The sequence below is a fragment of the Poecilia reticulata genome, chromosome 6 (genome assembly GCF_904066995.2).
Source record: "Poecilia reticulata chromosome 6, P_reticulata-male-v2, whole genome shotgun sequence".
NCBI lineage: Eukaryota > Metazoa > Chordata > Actinopteri > Cyprinodontiformes > Poeciliidae > Poecilia > Poecilia reticulata.
Window position 1 is genome coordinate 32,407,505 of NC_088835.1, and position 14,668 is coordinate 32,422,172.

At 49.7% G+C, this 14,668-nt stretch overlaps 1 protein-coding gene across 3 annotated transcripts; it reads right to left on the bottom strand.

The window, feature by feature from the left end:
• Positions 1–232: 232 nt before the first annotated feature.
• fbxl9 (F-box and leucine rich repeat protein) lies at positions 233–13,624 on the bottom strand. Of its 3 annotated transcripts, none has more exons than XM_081608450.1 (11): positions 13,255–13,624; positions 12,543–12,607; positions 12,341–12,475; positions 11,129–11,308; positions 9,663–9,968; positions 9,103–9,390; positions 7,886–8,043; positions 7,605–7,820; positions 7,313–7,531; positions 4,860–5,077; positions 233–982 (listed from the first exon to the last, which is right to left on the bottom strand). In XM_081608450.1, the coding sequence occupies exons 1-11, from the start codon at positions 13,278–13,280 to the stop codon at positions 814–816; spliced, it is 1,980 nt and encodes a 659-aa protein (XP_081464576.1). In that variant the 5' UTR covers positions 13,281–13,624; the 3' UTR covers positions 233–813. The 3 variants fall into 3 exon arrangements, with proteins under 3 accessions (XP_081464576.1, XP_081464577.1, XP_081464578.1); XM_081608451.1 differs by having other exon boundaries at positions 9,103–9,319; positions 12,543–12,644; XM_081608452.1 differs by lacking the exons at positions 7,886–8,043; positions 9,103–9,390 and having other exon boundaries at positions 12,543–12,644.
• Positions 13,625–14,668: the final 1,044 nt, after the last annotated feature.

Consider the following 14,668-nt stretch of genomic DNA (forward strand, 5'->3'; position numbering starts at 1 on the left):
CCCAAACGCTCCAGACTTTTAGAAAACGGTTCTGGTGCTGCAGCGAATCAAACCGTTTTTCTGTTTCTATGCGGTTCAGAAACTGTGGAGCTTTTTTGCATCAGTTTCAACAGATTTTGTACCAAATCTGGTTATTCCTGTACGATTCGGTGTTTCGGTACGTGACTGAAGGCTTCGGTCGGCTCATTTCAACTGATTTCACTTTAATGCTTTTTATGAATTTACACCAATAAACAGTTTGAATTGGAAACATTTATTTTTCATCTTTTAGTCTGGATGTTGGTAAAGCAGGAGAAAAACAGCAAAGTAGAAAAAGCATCAAAGGAATTTTTATCAAATCCAGTAAAAATAAAAGTTTCACTGGATTTTCTTCATTTCACCAAAAGTTTATCAATGAAACTGAAATCATGTTCCAGCTGATTCCTGCAGACGGATCAGAACCAGAACGTTTCCTTCTCCAGCGACTCGTGACCAACTGAGTTCCCGGGTTTTTCCTGAGCTGACAGGAAGTACCGAGTCGGAACAGGAAGTGGAGGAAGCGCTGCAGAGCGGCTGGAATGTTCTGATCCAGGAGGAGCATCGGGATCCTGAGCCGTCACGGCCAGAACCGGCTGGCCAGCTGGGTCAAAGGTCAACAAACGCTGAAACAGACTCATTAACGGAATCAGAAAATAATTCATCAACTTAAAGTTATTATTCTAAACAGATCCTGCTGCATTCAGAAATCACTTTAAATAAATCTTCACATCATTCCTTCTCTGGTTTTAAATAAGCAGTAAAAACTCGGTGCGTCTGAAAGCTTCAGTTCCAGCTTCAGTCGGTCAGCGGCGGGTCTGCCGCACAAATCAGCTTGTGATGGACGTTTTCCAGAAACGGCAGCTGTGATTGGAGGAGGTCCACCGTCGTCATGGAGATGTTTTTACATCTGGACACGTCGAGCGTCTTCAGGCGTCTGCAGTGCTGCATGAGCAGGTGCAACGTCCTGCAGAGGACAGGGAGTACGGCAGGCCGATTTAGCATAAAATCAGGTTCATGACATCCACATTCTGAAACTCATAGCTGAAGTTTTATCTGACGGGTATGAATGACATCAGATTTACACATGGAGGCTTTAATTCATCACATCTGCAATTAATTACACAAACATATCAGATAAATTATGACTTGAATAAACTATCATATGCATTGATTATGATCGTTTAATAATTGTTGGTGATTCACGTTGACAACCTGAAGACTGAGGGGCTAAAAAGCTGTTTAATATATTAGAGAGTTTTGGTTTAACTCAACATGTCAAACAAGCAACACACACTCAGGGACACACACTGGACCTGGTCATCTGACTGAAGTCGCCTGTCGGATCATTTCCTGTTTTCTTTGACAGTTTTTATCTGTTAACCCTCTTGGACAAACAGCTACTATCACAAAACGTACTTTCACAGAAAACAGCAGAAACATTTACCGTATTTTCCGCACTATAAGGCGCATAGAACAGACGCTACAGGAGAGGCTGGAGTTACGTGATGCATCCACTAGATGGAGCTGCACTGAAGGGAATGTCAACAAAACAGTCCGACTCGGGTCGGCGAGGAGAGGAGAGGCTTCTGGGCCGGACGATGGTCACCGTTCAGCATGTTGGTGGAGAACCTGGTGCTGAATGACCTGCAGACGACCCGATTATCGTTCTGCTGGACCTGTTGTGGCTCCATGTTGGTCCATATATAAGGAGCACTGTCGGCTTTGGAGGAAATGTAAGGTTTTTAGGTGCCTTATAGTGCAGAAAATACGGTAATCAAATCTGCTCTTCTTCCTCACTCTGAAGTTATAGTGACGTAGATAAGTTGGTGGATGATTTTCAGTGCAAACTTTCAGATATCATTGATTACATTGCCCCCACTAAAGTGAAGGTTGTGACTGGTAGGAAGAAATCTCTATGGAGAAATGCACAAGTAGTTCAATCTGCCGTAGGGCCGAACGGAGATGGCGTAAAGGTCAACTGCACGTTTATTATGAGAACTATGACAACACTAAAACATGCCAGAGAGGCTTTCTTTGCAAACGTCATAAACAAAAACATTATCAATGCTCGAGCTTTATTTGCTACTGTTGACAGGCTGACAAACCCTCCTATGACGTTACCACCTGAGCTTCAATCTAATGCCTGCAACAAGTTTTTCAATTTCTTCTCAGAGAAAATTCAAAAGATCAGAGGATTAATCTGCACATCCACTCTAAAACCAGAACCAAAGCTGGGCCCACTCAAAATAAATACAGGAATAATGACCCAATTTCTACTACTGAGTTCTAAAACCCTAGAAGAAACGATAAGTCGGTGAAGCTCCAGTTCCGACCCTCACATTTCTGTAACTCCTGCCTGTCATTAATGATCTGATCCACTAGCAGCTCATCGCTCTCTTCAGCTGTTATCAAACCACTGATAAAATCACTGCTGCAGAACTACAGGCCGACCTCTGACCTCTGATTCATCAGCAGTTATTGAAAAAGCAGTTTTTAAACAAATAACTTCCTAACGATAATGAATCGCTTTGACTCCTTCCAGTCTGGTTTCCATGGTCACCACAGCACGGAGACGGCCTAGTCAAAGTGTTCAATGACATCCATATAAATACAGACTGTGGGAGAACCACAGTGCTGGTTCTGGTTCTGTTGGACCTCAGTGCTGACCAGGACATTTTACTGAACCGACTGGAGAGTCGGGTCGGACTCTCTGGTCCAGAGCTCAGCTGGTTTGAATCCTACATAAAGAACTGAGATTTCTTTGTTTCAGTCGGAAACTTCTCATCAGAGAGGTCAAAGGTCACATGTGGGGAACCCCAAGGTTCAATCCTAGGACCCCTTCTTTTCAATATCTATCTGCTCCCACTGGCTCAGGTTATAACAGGAAATGGGATCAGCTACCATATCTATGATACACAGCTCTACATCACGATGTCACCAGGTGACCTTTGACCCCATCCAGTCACTGAACAGATGCTGAGAACAGATCAATGTGAGGACGAGACAAAACTTTGTCCAGCTGAACAGAAACAAAACTGAAGTTATTATCTTTGGACCTAAAGAGGAGCGAACTAGAATCATAGATCTAGTTATAGATCTAGAGTTATAGATCTAGTTATAGATCTAGAGTTATAGATCTAGAGTTATAGATCTAGAATCAATGCACAGCTTCAGTTATTACAACTGAAAACCAGCGAACAGCCTGAAACCTGGGAGTAGTGATGACCTCTGACCTCTGACCTGAACCTTCAGAGGCTCTTTAAGACGGTCACAAAGTCGGCCTTCTATCACCTGAAGAACATCTCCAGGATTAGAGGACTGATGTCTCAGATCTAGAGAAACTCATCCATGTTTATCTTTATTGATCCCTGCAGCAGCGTCTCATCAGGTCTAATAAATCAATCAACCAGCTGCAGCCGATCCAGAAGCTGCTGCAGCCGATCCAGAAGCTGCTGCAGCCGATCCAGAAGCTGCTGCAGCCGATCCAGAAGCTGCTGCTGCTGTTCTGACTAAAACCAGGAAGATGGAGACATAACTCCAGGTTTAAAGTTCCTCCTCTGGCTCCCTGTAGCTCAGAGACTTTAAAATACTGATGTTAGTTTATAAATCACTGAACGGTTTAGCACCACAATACATTAAAGATCTGTTATTGCTGTACCAACCGTCTGGACCCCTCAGGTTCTGGTTCTGGTTCTGCTCTGCATCCAGAACCAGAACCAGACGAGGAGAAGCAGCATTCAGCTTCTATGCACCACAGATCTGGAACAAACTTCCAGAAAACTGTAAAACAGCTGAAACACTGAGAGCCTTTAAAACTTAAAACCAGCTGGTTATAGCTGATTATGGCTAAACTAGGGTTAGAGTCCCGGTTTTGATGTCTTCCATGTTTTTATGTCTTTAATGTTTTTAATTTCTTTTTCTTTCTTTTCTACGTTTTAATGATGTAAAGACCCCGGAAAACGTCCCAGTTAAACAACGTTTAACTAAAGTTCTACGGGGTTTAGAGTCCCAGTTAAGGACAGAGGTGCAGGTTTTAATGTTTTTATCTTTTTTTTCCTTCAAAATCTCTTTCCCTTTCTTTCTGTTTATTCAATGTCACATGCTGTTTTTTATTATGTAGAGCACTTTGAAATGTCTTTCTGCTGAAATGTGCTACTCAAATAAAATTTGATTGATTGATTGATTGATTGATTGATTGATTGATTGATTGATTGATTGATTGATTGATTGATTGATTGATTGATTGATTGATTGAAAATGTATTTTTAGACAGCAGATACATCAGATTCAACTGGAGCAAAATTAAATGGTAAATATTAAATTCATATTCACTACACAAGACTCCACTGCTGAAGGAAAATCATGATGATCTAGAACTTTTTCTCTGAATGAATTCAATATTTAATTTTTATTTCTGCATTTGGGCTGAGATTCAGGATTATTCTGTCAAAACGTCACAGATTTATTTAACATTTTGAAATTGAGATGAAAGGATTTCCGGATTGCTCTGTTTTCAGCTGGTCGACAAGTTTTAACTCTTCAAAGACTTTATAATGTTCGTCAGAAGAGAAGAAACAAGAAATTCTTTCCAGATTTCTGAAGCATCTTCTCAATATTTTGATCAGAAACCCAAACTCTGCAGGCAGCTGTTTGGGCAGCTCAGTGGCAGCACAGGGGGGCCTGACGATAAAATTCCTAAATCAGAATCTATTTCTTGAATTCTTCTTCTCTGAAATCATCATTCAGAATGATGATGTCATTTTCTGATATCTGGAACCGGCCTGCCTCAGAGGCAGAGCCTGCAGGAGGTCAGAGGTCATGTGAGGAGGACTGCCCCCTACCTGTCGGTGATGTTGCTGCAGCAGGCAAGCTGCAGGTGCTGCAGGCGCTGCAGGAAGGGCGCAGCCTGCGCCACGCCGCTGTCGCTGATGCCGGGGCAGTGGCTGAGCGCCAGGCTGGTGAGGCTGCGGCAGCTGCGGCCGACCGCCGCCAGGCCGGCGTCGCTGAGCTCCGGCAGCATGCACAGCGACAGACGCTGCAGCTCCAGGAAGCAGACCACCTGGGACAGGAAACAGGAAGTACCGGCTGAAGGTCAAAGGTCACAGATTTAACTTTGCAACTGTTTGTAGAAAACAGGAATATTCTAAGGGAAAAACCACAGAGTCTGGTTCTGGTCTGTCTCAGAACCAGAACCAGAACCAACATGGAGTTTCTGTACTCTTCTAATCCAGAACAAACTTGCAGAAAAGTGGAAAACTGCAGAAACACTGACTTCCTGGGACTCTGGGCTGCATTCGTAGTGAAACAAGGTGAAAGTTTATTTATATTTTATTACCCAACATTTACAGTTATTAAAATGAAACTGAAGGTTTCGCTGCATTTCGGCCAGAACTCTGGAGAAACTGGGTTTTCACTTCACTGGGACTTAAAATCAGATTAAATGTCGACTGCAGACGGTTTGTTTGGGAGATTCTGGAACAGTTTAGCCTCCAGAATGGTTCCTGTGATCATGTGACCAGGCTAGCCCGCTCATGCTAACCCGTCTAGGCTAGCCCGCTCATGCTAACCCGTCTAGGCTAGTCCGCTCATGCTAACCCGTCTAGGCTAGTCCGCTCATGCTAAACCGTCTAGGCTAGTGCGCTCATGCTAACCCGTCTAGGCTACTCCGCTCATGCTAACCCGTCTAGGCTAGCCCGCTCATGCTAACCCGTCTAGGCTAGCCCGCTCATGCTAACCCGTCTAGGCTAGCCCGCTCATGCTAACCCGTCTAGGCTAGCCCGCTCATGCTAACCCGTCTAGGCTAACCCGCTCATATTAACCCGTCTAGGCTAGCCCGCTCACGCTAACCCGTCTAGGCTAGCCCGCTCACGCTAACCCGTCTAGGCTAGTCCGCTCACGCTAACCCGTCTAGGCTAGCCCGCTCATGCTAACCCGTCTAGGCTAGCCCGCTCATGCTAACCCGTCTAGGCTAGCCCGCTCATGCTAACCCGTCTAGGCTACTCCGCTCATGCTAACCCGTCTAGGCTAGTCCGCTCATGCTAACCCGTCTAGGCTAGCCCGCTCATGCTAACCCGTCTAGGCTAGCCCGCTCATGCTAACCCGTCTAGGCTACTCCGCTCATGCTAACCCGTCTAGGCTAGCCCGCTCATGCTAACCCGTCTAGGCTAGCCCGCTCATGCTAACCCGTCTAGGCTAGCCCGCTCATGCTAACCCGTCTAGGCTAGCCCGCTCATGCTAACCCGTCTAGGCTAACCCGCTCATATTAACCCGTCTAGGCTAGCCCGCTCACGCTAACCCGTCTAGGCTAGCCCGCTCACGCTAACCCGTCTAGGCTAGTCCGCTCACGCTAACCCGTCTAGGCTAGCCCGCTCATGCTAACCCATCTAGGCTAGCCCGCTCATGCTAACCCGTCTAGGCTAGCCCGCTCATGCTAACCCGTCTAGGCTACTCCGCTCATGCTAACCCGTCTAGGCTAGTCCGCTCATGCTAACCCGTCTAGGCTAGCCCGCTCATGCTAACCTGTCTAGGCTAGCCCGCTCATGCTAACCCGTCTAGGCTACTCCGCTCATGCTAACCCGTCTAGGCTAGCCCGCTCATGCTAACCCGTCTAGGCTAGCCCGCTCATGCTAACCCGTCTAGGCTAGCCCGCTCATGCTAACCCGTCTAGGCTAGCCCGCTCATGCTAACCCGTCTAGGCTAGCCCGCTCATGCTAACCCGTCTAGGCTAGCCCGCTCATGCTAACCCGTCTAGGCTAGCCCGCTCATGCTAACCCGTCTAGGCTAGCCCGCTCATGCTAACCTGTCTAGGCTAGCCCGCTCATGCTAACCCGTCTAGGCTACTCCGCTCATGCTAACCCGTCTAGGCTAGCCCGCTCATGCTAACCCGTCTAGGCTAGCCCGCTCATGCTAACCCGTCTAGGCTAGCCCGCTCATGCTAACCCGTCTAGGCTAGCCCGCTCATGCTAACCCGTCTAGGCTAGCCCGCTCATGCTAACCCGTCTAGGCTAGCCCGCTCATGCTAACCCGTCTAGGCTAGCCCGCTCATGCTAACCTGTCTAGGCTAGCCCGCTCATGCTAACCCGTCTAGGCTACTCCGCTCATGCTAACCCGTCTAGGCTAGCCCGCTCATGCTAACCCGTCTAGGCTAGCCCGCTCATGCTAACCCGTCTAGGCTAGCCCGCTCATGCTAACCCGTCTAGGCTAGCCCGCTCATGCTAACCCGTCTAGGCTAGCCCGCTCATGCTAACCCGTCTAGGCTAGCCCGCTCATGCTAACCTTTCTGCTCTCCTCTCACCTGCGTGATGCTGCAGTCGGTGAGCTTGGCGCAGGCTGACAGGTCCAGTTCCTGCAGCCTCTGCAGCAGCAGCAGCGACGCTCCGGCCCGCTGCTGCTGCTGCTGCTGCTGCAGCTGGTTCAGCGTCACCAGCTTGGGCCGCTCCTCAAACGGCATGCGGGGCGGCTGGAAGAAGCCCATGTTGCCAAACGTCCGGGTGAAGCTGGGGCCGCCGTCTCCCTGAGAAACCCACAGCAGCAGCGATCAGAGGCGCAGCACCTGCCTGCTGCGTGGCTGCAGGGCGCCGTCTCACCGTCCCGTTGTGCGGCTCACTTCGGCTCTTCTGCGCCAGGCCCAGCAGGCCCCAGTCGCTGACCTCCCTGCACCAGCCCAGCCGCAGCACCTGCAGCCGCTGCAGGTAGGTGGCGATGGCGCACACCGACAGGTCCGTCACGTTGACGCAGGACGTCAGGTCCAGCTCCAGCAGGGAGTCCGCCAGGAGCTGCGAGAGCGACAACACCGCCGCGTCCTGCAGAGAGAGCGGCTGATTGGTCGGTTCCCCGCAGAAGGAAGCAGAACCACTGACCCACTGACCCTGAGGTAGGTGCAGCCCCTCAGGTTGAGAACCCTGAGCCGGGCCCGGGTGGCGCTGGGCGGAGTCAGGCCGCTGATAAGCTCCGCCCCGCTGACATGGAGACACTCAGACAGATCCAGAGACTGGAGGGAGGGCAGAGACAGCAGCTCGGCCAGACCTGATCAGAACCGATCAGAACCCATAAAGGCCTGATCAGAACCGATCAGAACCCATAAAGGCCTGATCAGAACCGATCAGAACCCATAAAGGCCTGATCAGAACCGATCAGAACCCATAAAGGTCTGATCAGTAGCCCTGTCACGATAACAAATTTTGCTGGACGATTAATTGTCTAAAAAATTATTGCGATAAACGATAATATTGATTCAGGACCTTTTGATGCTGATTTAGTGGAAATGACTAATAATACTATTTCCTGCCACAGACAGATGCATTTTATTTTCAAAACAACATTAATATTTATTCAACGTTTCGTGTAAAGAATACAGAAATGACCAGGAGAGGAGTTGGAGCCAAATTACTACCGCACTTGATAAACCTGTTAAGTTTTCAGCTGTTCTTCGTTAACGTGACATAAACAGGTTATAATGATTTTATTCAGTCAGGACTTTAGCTGAGCCACATCATCACAGGTAGATTCTAGTAAAGCATCGATTAATGCCTGGTTTAAATCAGTTAACTGGACTTGGAGCCATTATTTTGGGCCCATGTGGCTGGACACCACACGGCACGACGAACCTCATCGAACCTGATCGAACCTCATCGAACCCAATCGAACCTGATCGAACCCGATCAAACCTGATCGAACCTCATCGAACCGGATCGAACCTGATCGAACCTGATCGAACCTCATCGAACCCGATCAAACCTGATCAAACCTGATCGAACCTGATCAAACCTGATCGAACCTGATCGAACCCGATCGATCCTGATTGAACCCGATCGAACCCGATCGATCCGTTATACCTGGGATTTCTGTTGGCTAATGTCTCTCAGGGTTTGAAAATGGGCCGACAACTCGTGTCGTGTCCACTGGACATTAGACTGAGGAAATAGGAAGGGAGGGTCAGTGGAGACCGGAGCCTTTTTCATTCAGCGTCATCAACAGAAAGAGAAAAAGGCAGAAAGAGACGATAGTTTTAATTTATCATGCGATTAATCGATTTATTGTGACAGGCCTACTGATCAGAACCGAACCAGGCGTTCCTTGGCTGACCTCTCTCAGTGATCCTCCAGTCCCGGGACAGGGACAGGTCCGTCAGCGCCTGCAGGCCGCGCGCCGCCGCCTGCACCGAGCGGCTGCTGAGCGCCGTGCAGCCGCTGACGTCCAGCCGGCGCAGGCTGCGCTGCTGCTGCAGCAGAACCTCCACGGAGCGGTCCGTCAGCTCCCTGCAGCCCTGCAGCCGCAGCTCCTCCAGAACCAAACCGTCCACCTGCAACACACTCTGACCAGTAAGCACACTGGTTCTGCACCAGTAAGCCATTCCTGACGCTGAACTTCCCTCTGAAGGCAGTAGGGGAGAAGAAGAAACTAAACTTATTCATCCAAATAAATCATTTTATTTGTTTTTGTAATTCTGAAAAATCTACATTTTTGCCTAAAAGCTTCCTTCAGTGAACGACGATCAAAGACGATGAAACAATTATTGATTAACTGACTAATATCTGGTGCTACAGGTGATTAGTCTCTGGACCGGATCCCTCGTTAGTAACCGGCCTGATGAACTGAGCCTCTTCAGAGCCGACCTCTGACCTGAAGCCTGACCCCCGGCTCACCTGGGCGATGACGCGCAGAGACTCGGGTGTGATGGCGGTCCTGCTGAGGTCCAGCCCCCGCAGCGTGGCGCGCTGCTCCACCAGCAGGCGCCGCAGGTTGCGCAGCGACAGCAGGGCGGACGAATCCTCCCCGGCGCCGGTCGGCCGGCCGCCGTACGGGTCGAACTCGAAGGCGATGTGGCAGCCGGCCAGCGCCAGGCGGCGCAGGCGCGGCGTGCAGCCGGTCAGCCGGGTGAAGGTGAGGTCGGACAGGTAGCGCAGGTCGGACAGGTCCAGCTCCTCCAGGCCGCTCAGAGCCGAGCGGACCTGCAGCAGAACCGGGACAGGAAACATCAAGAGTCTGGAAAACCGTTCAGATGAGTTTGAAATGTTTTATATTTATTCTGACTGCAGAAACATTTTTCTGAAGTTTTCAATCTGTAAAATGATGAAGAGCTGCAGTTAAGGGCTCCAGCCAGCAGGGGCGCCACTGAGCCGACAGCCTCCGCTCCTCAAACCAGAAGGAAAAATTAATTTCATCAAAGCACAGAGAAATATTTAAATATGAACTATGGAGCAGCTAAAACCAGGCTGGTGCTGAGATTGAGAGTATGAAACAGAAATATTTACATTTATTTTAACATGTTAAACATTTTAAATCGCCTCTTAAAACTATTGTTTGTGCCGTTTTGTCATTTGTGTCGTTCTTGTTCAGCACTTTGGTGCATTTTTATACCCGTTTAAAGGGCTATATAAATATAAATAGTGTATATTATATATGTATATAAACTATTTTTATATGTTCCTGTTTTCTGACTGCATTTAATGCAGTCGACATAAAATAATGTTAAAATTTAAAGATGTGCTTCTTTTAAATTCAACATATTATGAAAGTAGAAAATTTATTCTTCATGTTTTGGAGAAACTTGAGGAGAAACAAATCAGGTTTTAAGAAGGTCGATCATCAATCAATCACCGATGATTGATCAGATCGATCAGTTTAGATTAACTCATAATCAATAACTTGGACCCTGCTTTGATTTTAGATTGAATTATTAACACCTGCTGCTGACAGACGGAAACTAAACGTGGTGAAAATTCATCGATGGTTTAATAAACCAAACTCATGTATTTAGTTTTCCTGTTGGTGTAAAAAGTTGTTGTATTTATACAAACGTGTCGCGTTATCAGACGAAGGAAACTTCGTTTCTTAAGTCGGATTTAAAATCATCTTTAGGGAAAATATCTCCATAACTTTACTTTCGAACATCAAGTTTATTCATATTTTGCAGCTGCTGTAACTGTTTGGTTTTCCAGGCCAACAAGAGGCTTTGGGGGCGTGGCCAGCCGGCCTCCAACATGGCCGCCGTACCCTGTCCAACATGGCTGCCGTACCCTGTCCAACATGGCCACCGTACCCTATCCAACATGGCCGCCCTACCCTGTCCAACATGGCCGCCGTACCCTGTCCAACATGGCCGCCGTACCTGCCGCCGGTGCTCCTCCCTGGACAGGAAGGCTCCAGACATGAAGAGGCTGTCCAGGCCGCGCAGGTCGAGGCGGCGCAGCGCGGTGAGGCGCGGCAGCAGCGCCAGCAGCGAGGCCTCCATGATGCTGCTGCCGGGCAGCGCCAGGCCCTCCAGCCGCGGGCCGAGACCCTCGCCCACCTGAGGAAGAGGAGCGAGGAAGAACGACACCTTCACACACAGGAGGATTGAACTGTTCCACAGAGCCACGGAGAACAGGTCAGAGGTCAGGAGAAGGCGGCAGAGCTGAGGATGCTGACTCGGATATTATGGTTTAGACCAGAGGGGCCAACGGGCAGCCTGGGGGCCCAACAGGCGGCCTGGGGGCCCAACAGGGGCCCAACGTGCGGCCTGGGGGCCCAACGGGCGGCCTGGGGGCCCAACAGGGGCCCAACGTGCGGCCTGGGGGCCCAACGGGCGGCCTGGGGGCCCAACAGGAGCCCAACGGGCGGCCTGAGGGCCCAACGTGCGGCCTGGGGGCCCAACAGGAGCCCAACGGGCGGCCTGGGGGCCCAACGTGCGGCCTGGGGGCCCAACAGGGCGGCCCAACGGGCGGCCCAACAGGAGCCCAACAGGCGGCCTGGGGGCCCAACAGGAGCCCAACAGGCGGCCTGGGGGCCCAACAGGAGCCCAACGGGCGGCCTGGGGGCCCAACGTGCGGCCTGGGGGCCCATTGGGCAGCCTGGGGGCCCAACAGGCGGCCTGGGGGCCCAAAGGGCGGCCCGGGGGCCAGTTGTGGCCCTTCCACTGAGGTCTATAATGATGCTAATTTCTGCCCAGCTCAGAGATGCAGAGTTTCTATTTTTAATTGAAGATGTTAAATACAAAGTTTTCATAATGAAACTTTAACTATAACGTCGTCTTCAGCCAGAAACAAACCATCTTCAGTTTCCACAAGTTTAATTCTAACTGAGGGAATGAAACATGGTTTCCACGCGCTGCCTTTCCGGCCGCCATGATGATGATGTCATCATCATGGCTGCCTTTCCGACCGCATGATGATGATGTCATCATCAGTACATTGAACTATGACCTCATCAGTCCAACTGTGGGTTTTACAGCATAACAGCAGGTGGATCATACCAGCCGCTGATAGGTGGGTCAGCTGCTGGTGGGCGGAGCCTCTCAGCCTGGGGTCAGAGGTCGCCTGGTAGTGAAACCAGCAGGTCTTACCTGCAGCAGCAGCAGCCTGGAGACGCTGAAGCCGTCCAGCTGGCTGATCCTCAGGCTGCAGCACCGCCGCCGGGCCAGGCGGCCCACCAGAGCCAGCGCCGCCGTCGAGGCCGGGAAGCTGAAGGTCACGTCCTTCTGCACACAGACAGCGGCGGTTAGAGGAGGCCCAGCTTCCCGCTTCACCTGCAGGGGGCGGGGCCACCTGGAAGCGCAGGTCCTGGCTGGCGGCGTACCAGCTGCGGCACACCAGCGACGCCTCCTTCCTGTCTGCGGCGTGGAGAAAAGTCAGGACGTAAACCAGAACCTGCAGCGACAGAAACATGGATAAGCCTGAACACATGGTCCCTGTGGTGAAACATGGTGGCGGCAGCGTCATGCTCTGGGCATGCCTTTCTTTGTTCCCTCTGGTTCTGGATGCTGAGCAGCTGGACAGACTTTTACTCCTTTACTTTAGGACAGTTGTCATAGTGTGTAACCATGGCAACAAGGTATGGTTTTACAACTGGGAGCAGCTGATTAGTCTCAAAAGCACCAATAGAACGTGAACTTTGACCCCAAATCCCAGAGGAGTAGAAAAGAAGCTGGATTGGTAGAGGTACTGATAGCTGATGATGTCATCACGTTGCCGTGGAATATCGTCTCTGCTCCCTGGATGTTGAGCTGTTAGCATATTAGCATTTGACTGTCCTGCAGCAGCAGCCTTCAGTCAGAGGCTTATTCAGATTCGCTGGAGGACTGACTGCGACTGGAGCTCCTTCCAGCATCCACAACGACTCTTTGATGATGTGACTGATTAAAACATTAAATGTCTTTAATTTGGGATGAATAGATTATTACTGAACTGACGCTGAACCCTGCAGGTGGAAACTGGTCATCCGTCACCTGCTGCTGAATGCAGTGGAGCAGAGACTCACCTCCAGCGGCAGCTCAGGTGGAACATCTTCTTCCATCGCCTCGATGTTAGCAAACTCTGATCATCTCCGCTCGTCTCTGACTTTAGCTCTGAAGCTAGTTCCCTCAGAGAGCAGGAAACATGGCGGCTCCTCTCATTTTTTAATAAACCCTATTGATTTCCGTCAGGAGACGTTAATGAAGCGCAGCTTTACCGCCTGACATCACAATAAAAGCTGTTTTCCACCTTCAACCCCGCGGAGCCGCAGCCACTCGCCACAGGAAGCTGCTTCGCCTCACTTTGGTCAGCTGACCACAAAGAGGCGGGGCTTCGCGCCACGCTGAGGGAATCTCTTCTGTGATTGGCGGTTGCGTTGTTAGGCAACAGCAGACGCTCCGACGTAACGATATGGCAAGATTATGGCAGGCCGTTTTAACATCAAATCTAAGTGTACCTTCTCTGAAACACAGAAACGTGTGTCTAACTATTTTCATGTTTTTGAGTGTAATTAAATGTAGATTTCTGTACAGGGGTTACTTTAGGTGAGGAACCTTTCAAAACGAATGTTATTTTATTACATTGTAAGAAACCAAAGACTCATAATAACAGAAATGAAAAGAAACTGGCTGTCAGTGCAATACCTTATATGCAGTTTATATATATATATATATATATATATATATATATATATATATATATATATATATATATATATATATAAATTCCCTTCTCACCCTCCGCTGGTGGTCTGTTTCATCCTCTGACCTCAGGTCCTCTACCAGAGGCCTGGGAGCTTCAGGTTCTCCTCCAGTATCTTGGCTGTGCCTAGTACTGCACATTTCTGGACTGAGATGTCTGATGTTGTTCCTGGGATCTGTTTTAGCCACTGCTCCAGTGGCTAAAACACTGGAGCAGTGGCTTCACCCTCGTCACCCCCGAGGGCCCCGGAGCCCTCGGAGGTGACTGCCCCGAGGGCCCCGATGACCACAGGCACCACTGTGGTCTTCACCTTCCATGTCTTTTCCAGTTCCTCCCTGAGGCCCTGGTATTTCTCCAGTTTCTCCTTTTTCCTGATGTTGTAATCACTTGGTATTGCTACATCCACCACAACGGCTTTCCTCTGTTCTTTATCCACCACCACAATGTCCGGTTGGTTCGCCATTACCATCTTGTCTGTCTGGATCTGGAAGTCCCACAGGATCTTAGCTCGGTCATTCTCCACCACTTTTGGGGGTTTTCCCCACTTTGATCTCGGGGCTTCCAGTCCATATTCTGCACAGATGTTCCTGTACACTATGCCCGCCACTTGGTTATGTCGTTCCATGTACCTCGTCAATCTCCAGTTGTGACAGCAGTTGCCGTTTGCGGATGTTGGAACACTGAGCTACTAGTTGTTTGGCAGTTAGTGTTGACTGGGGATGTCGAGCTAACCATTC

Excerpts from the sequence above, each read along its gene's own strand:
- fbxl9 (XM_081608450.1), bottom strand. The coding sequence starts at position 13,280 with ATGTTCCACCTGAGCTGCCGCTGGAG. Across the intron at positions 12,608-13,254 it reads CACCTGAGCTGCCGCTGGAG|ACAGGAAGGAGGCGTCGCTG; the intron begins GTGAGTCTCTGC and ends TCCACGCCGCAG. Across the intron at positions 983-4,859 it reads TGCAGCAACATCACCGACAG|GACGTTGCACCTGCTCATGC; the intron begins GTAGGGGGCAGT and ends TGTCCTCTGCAG.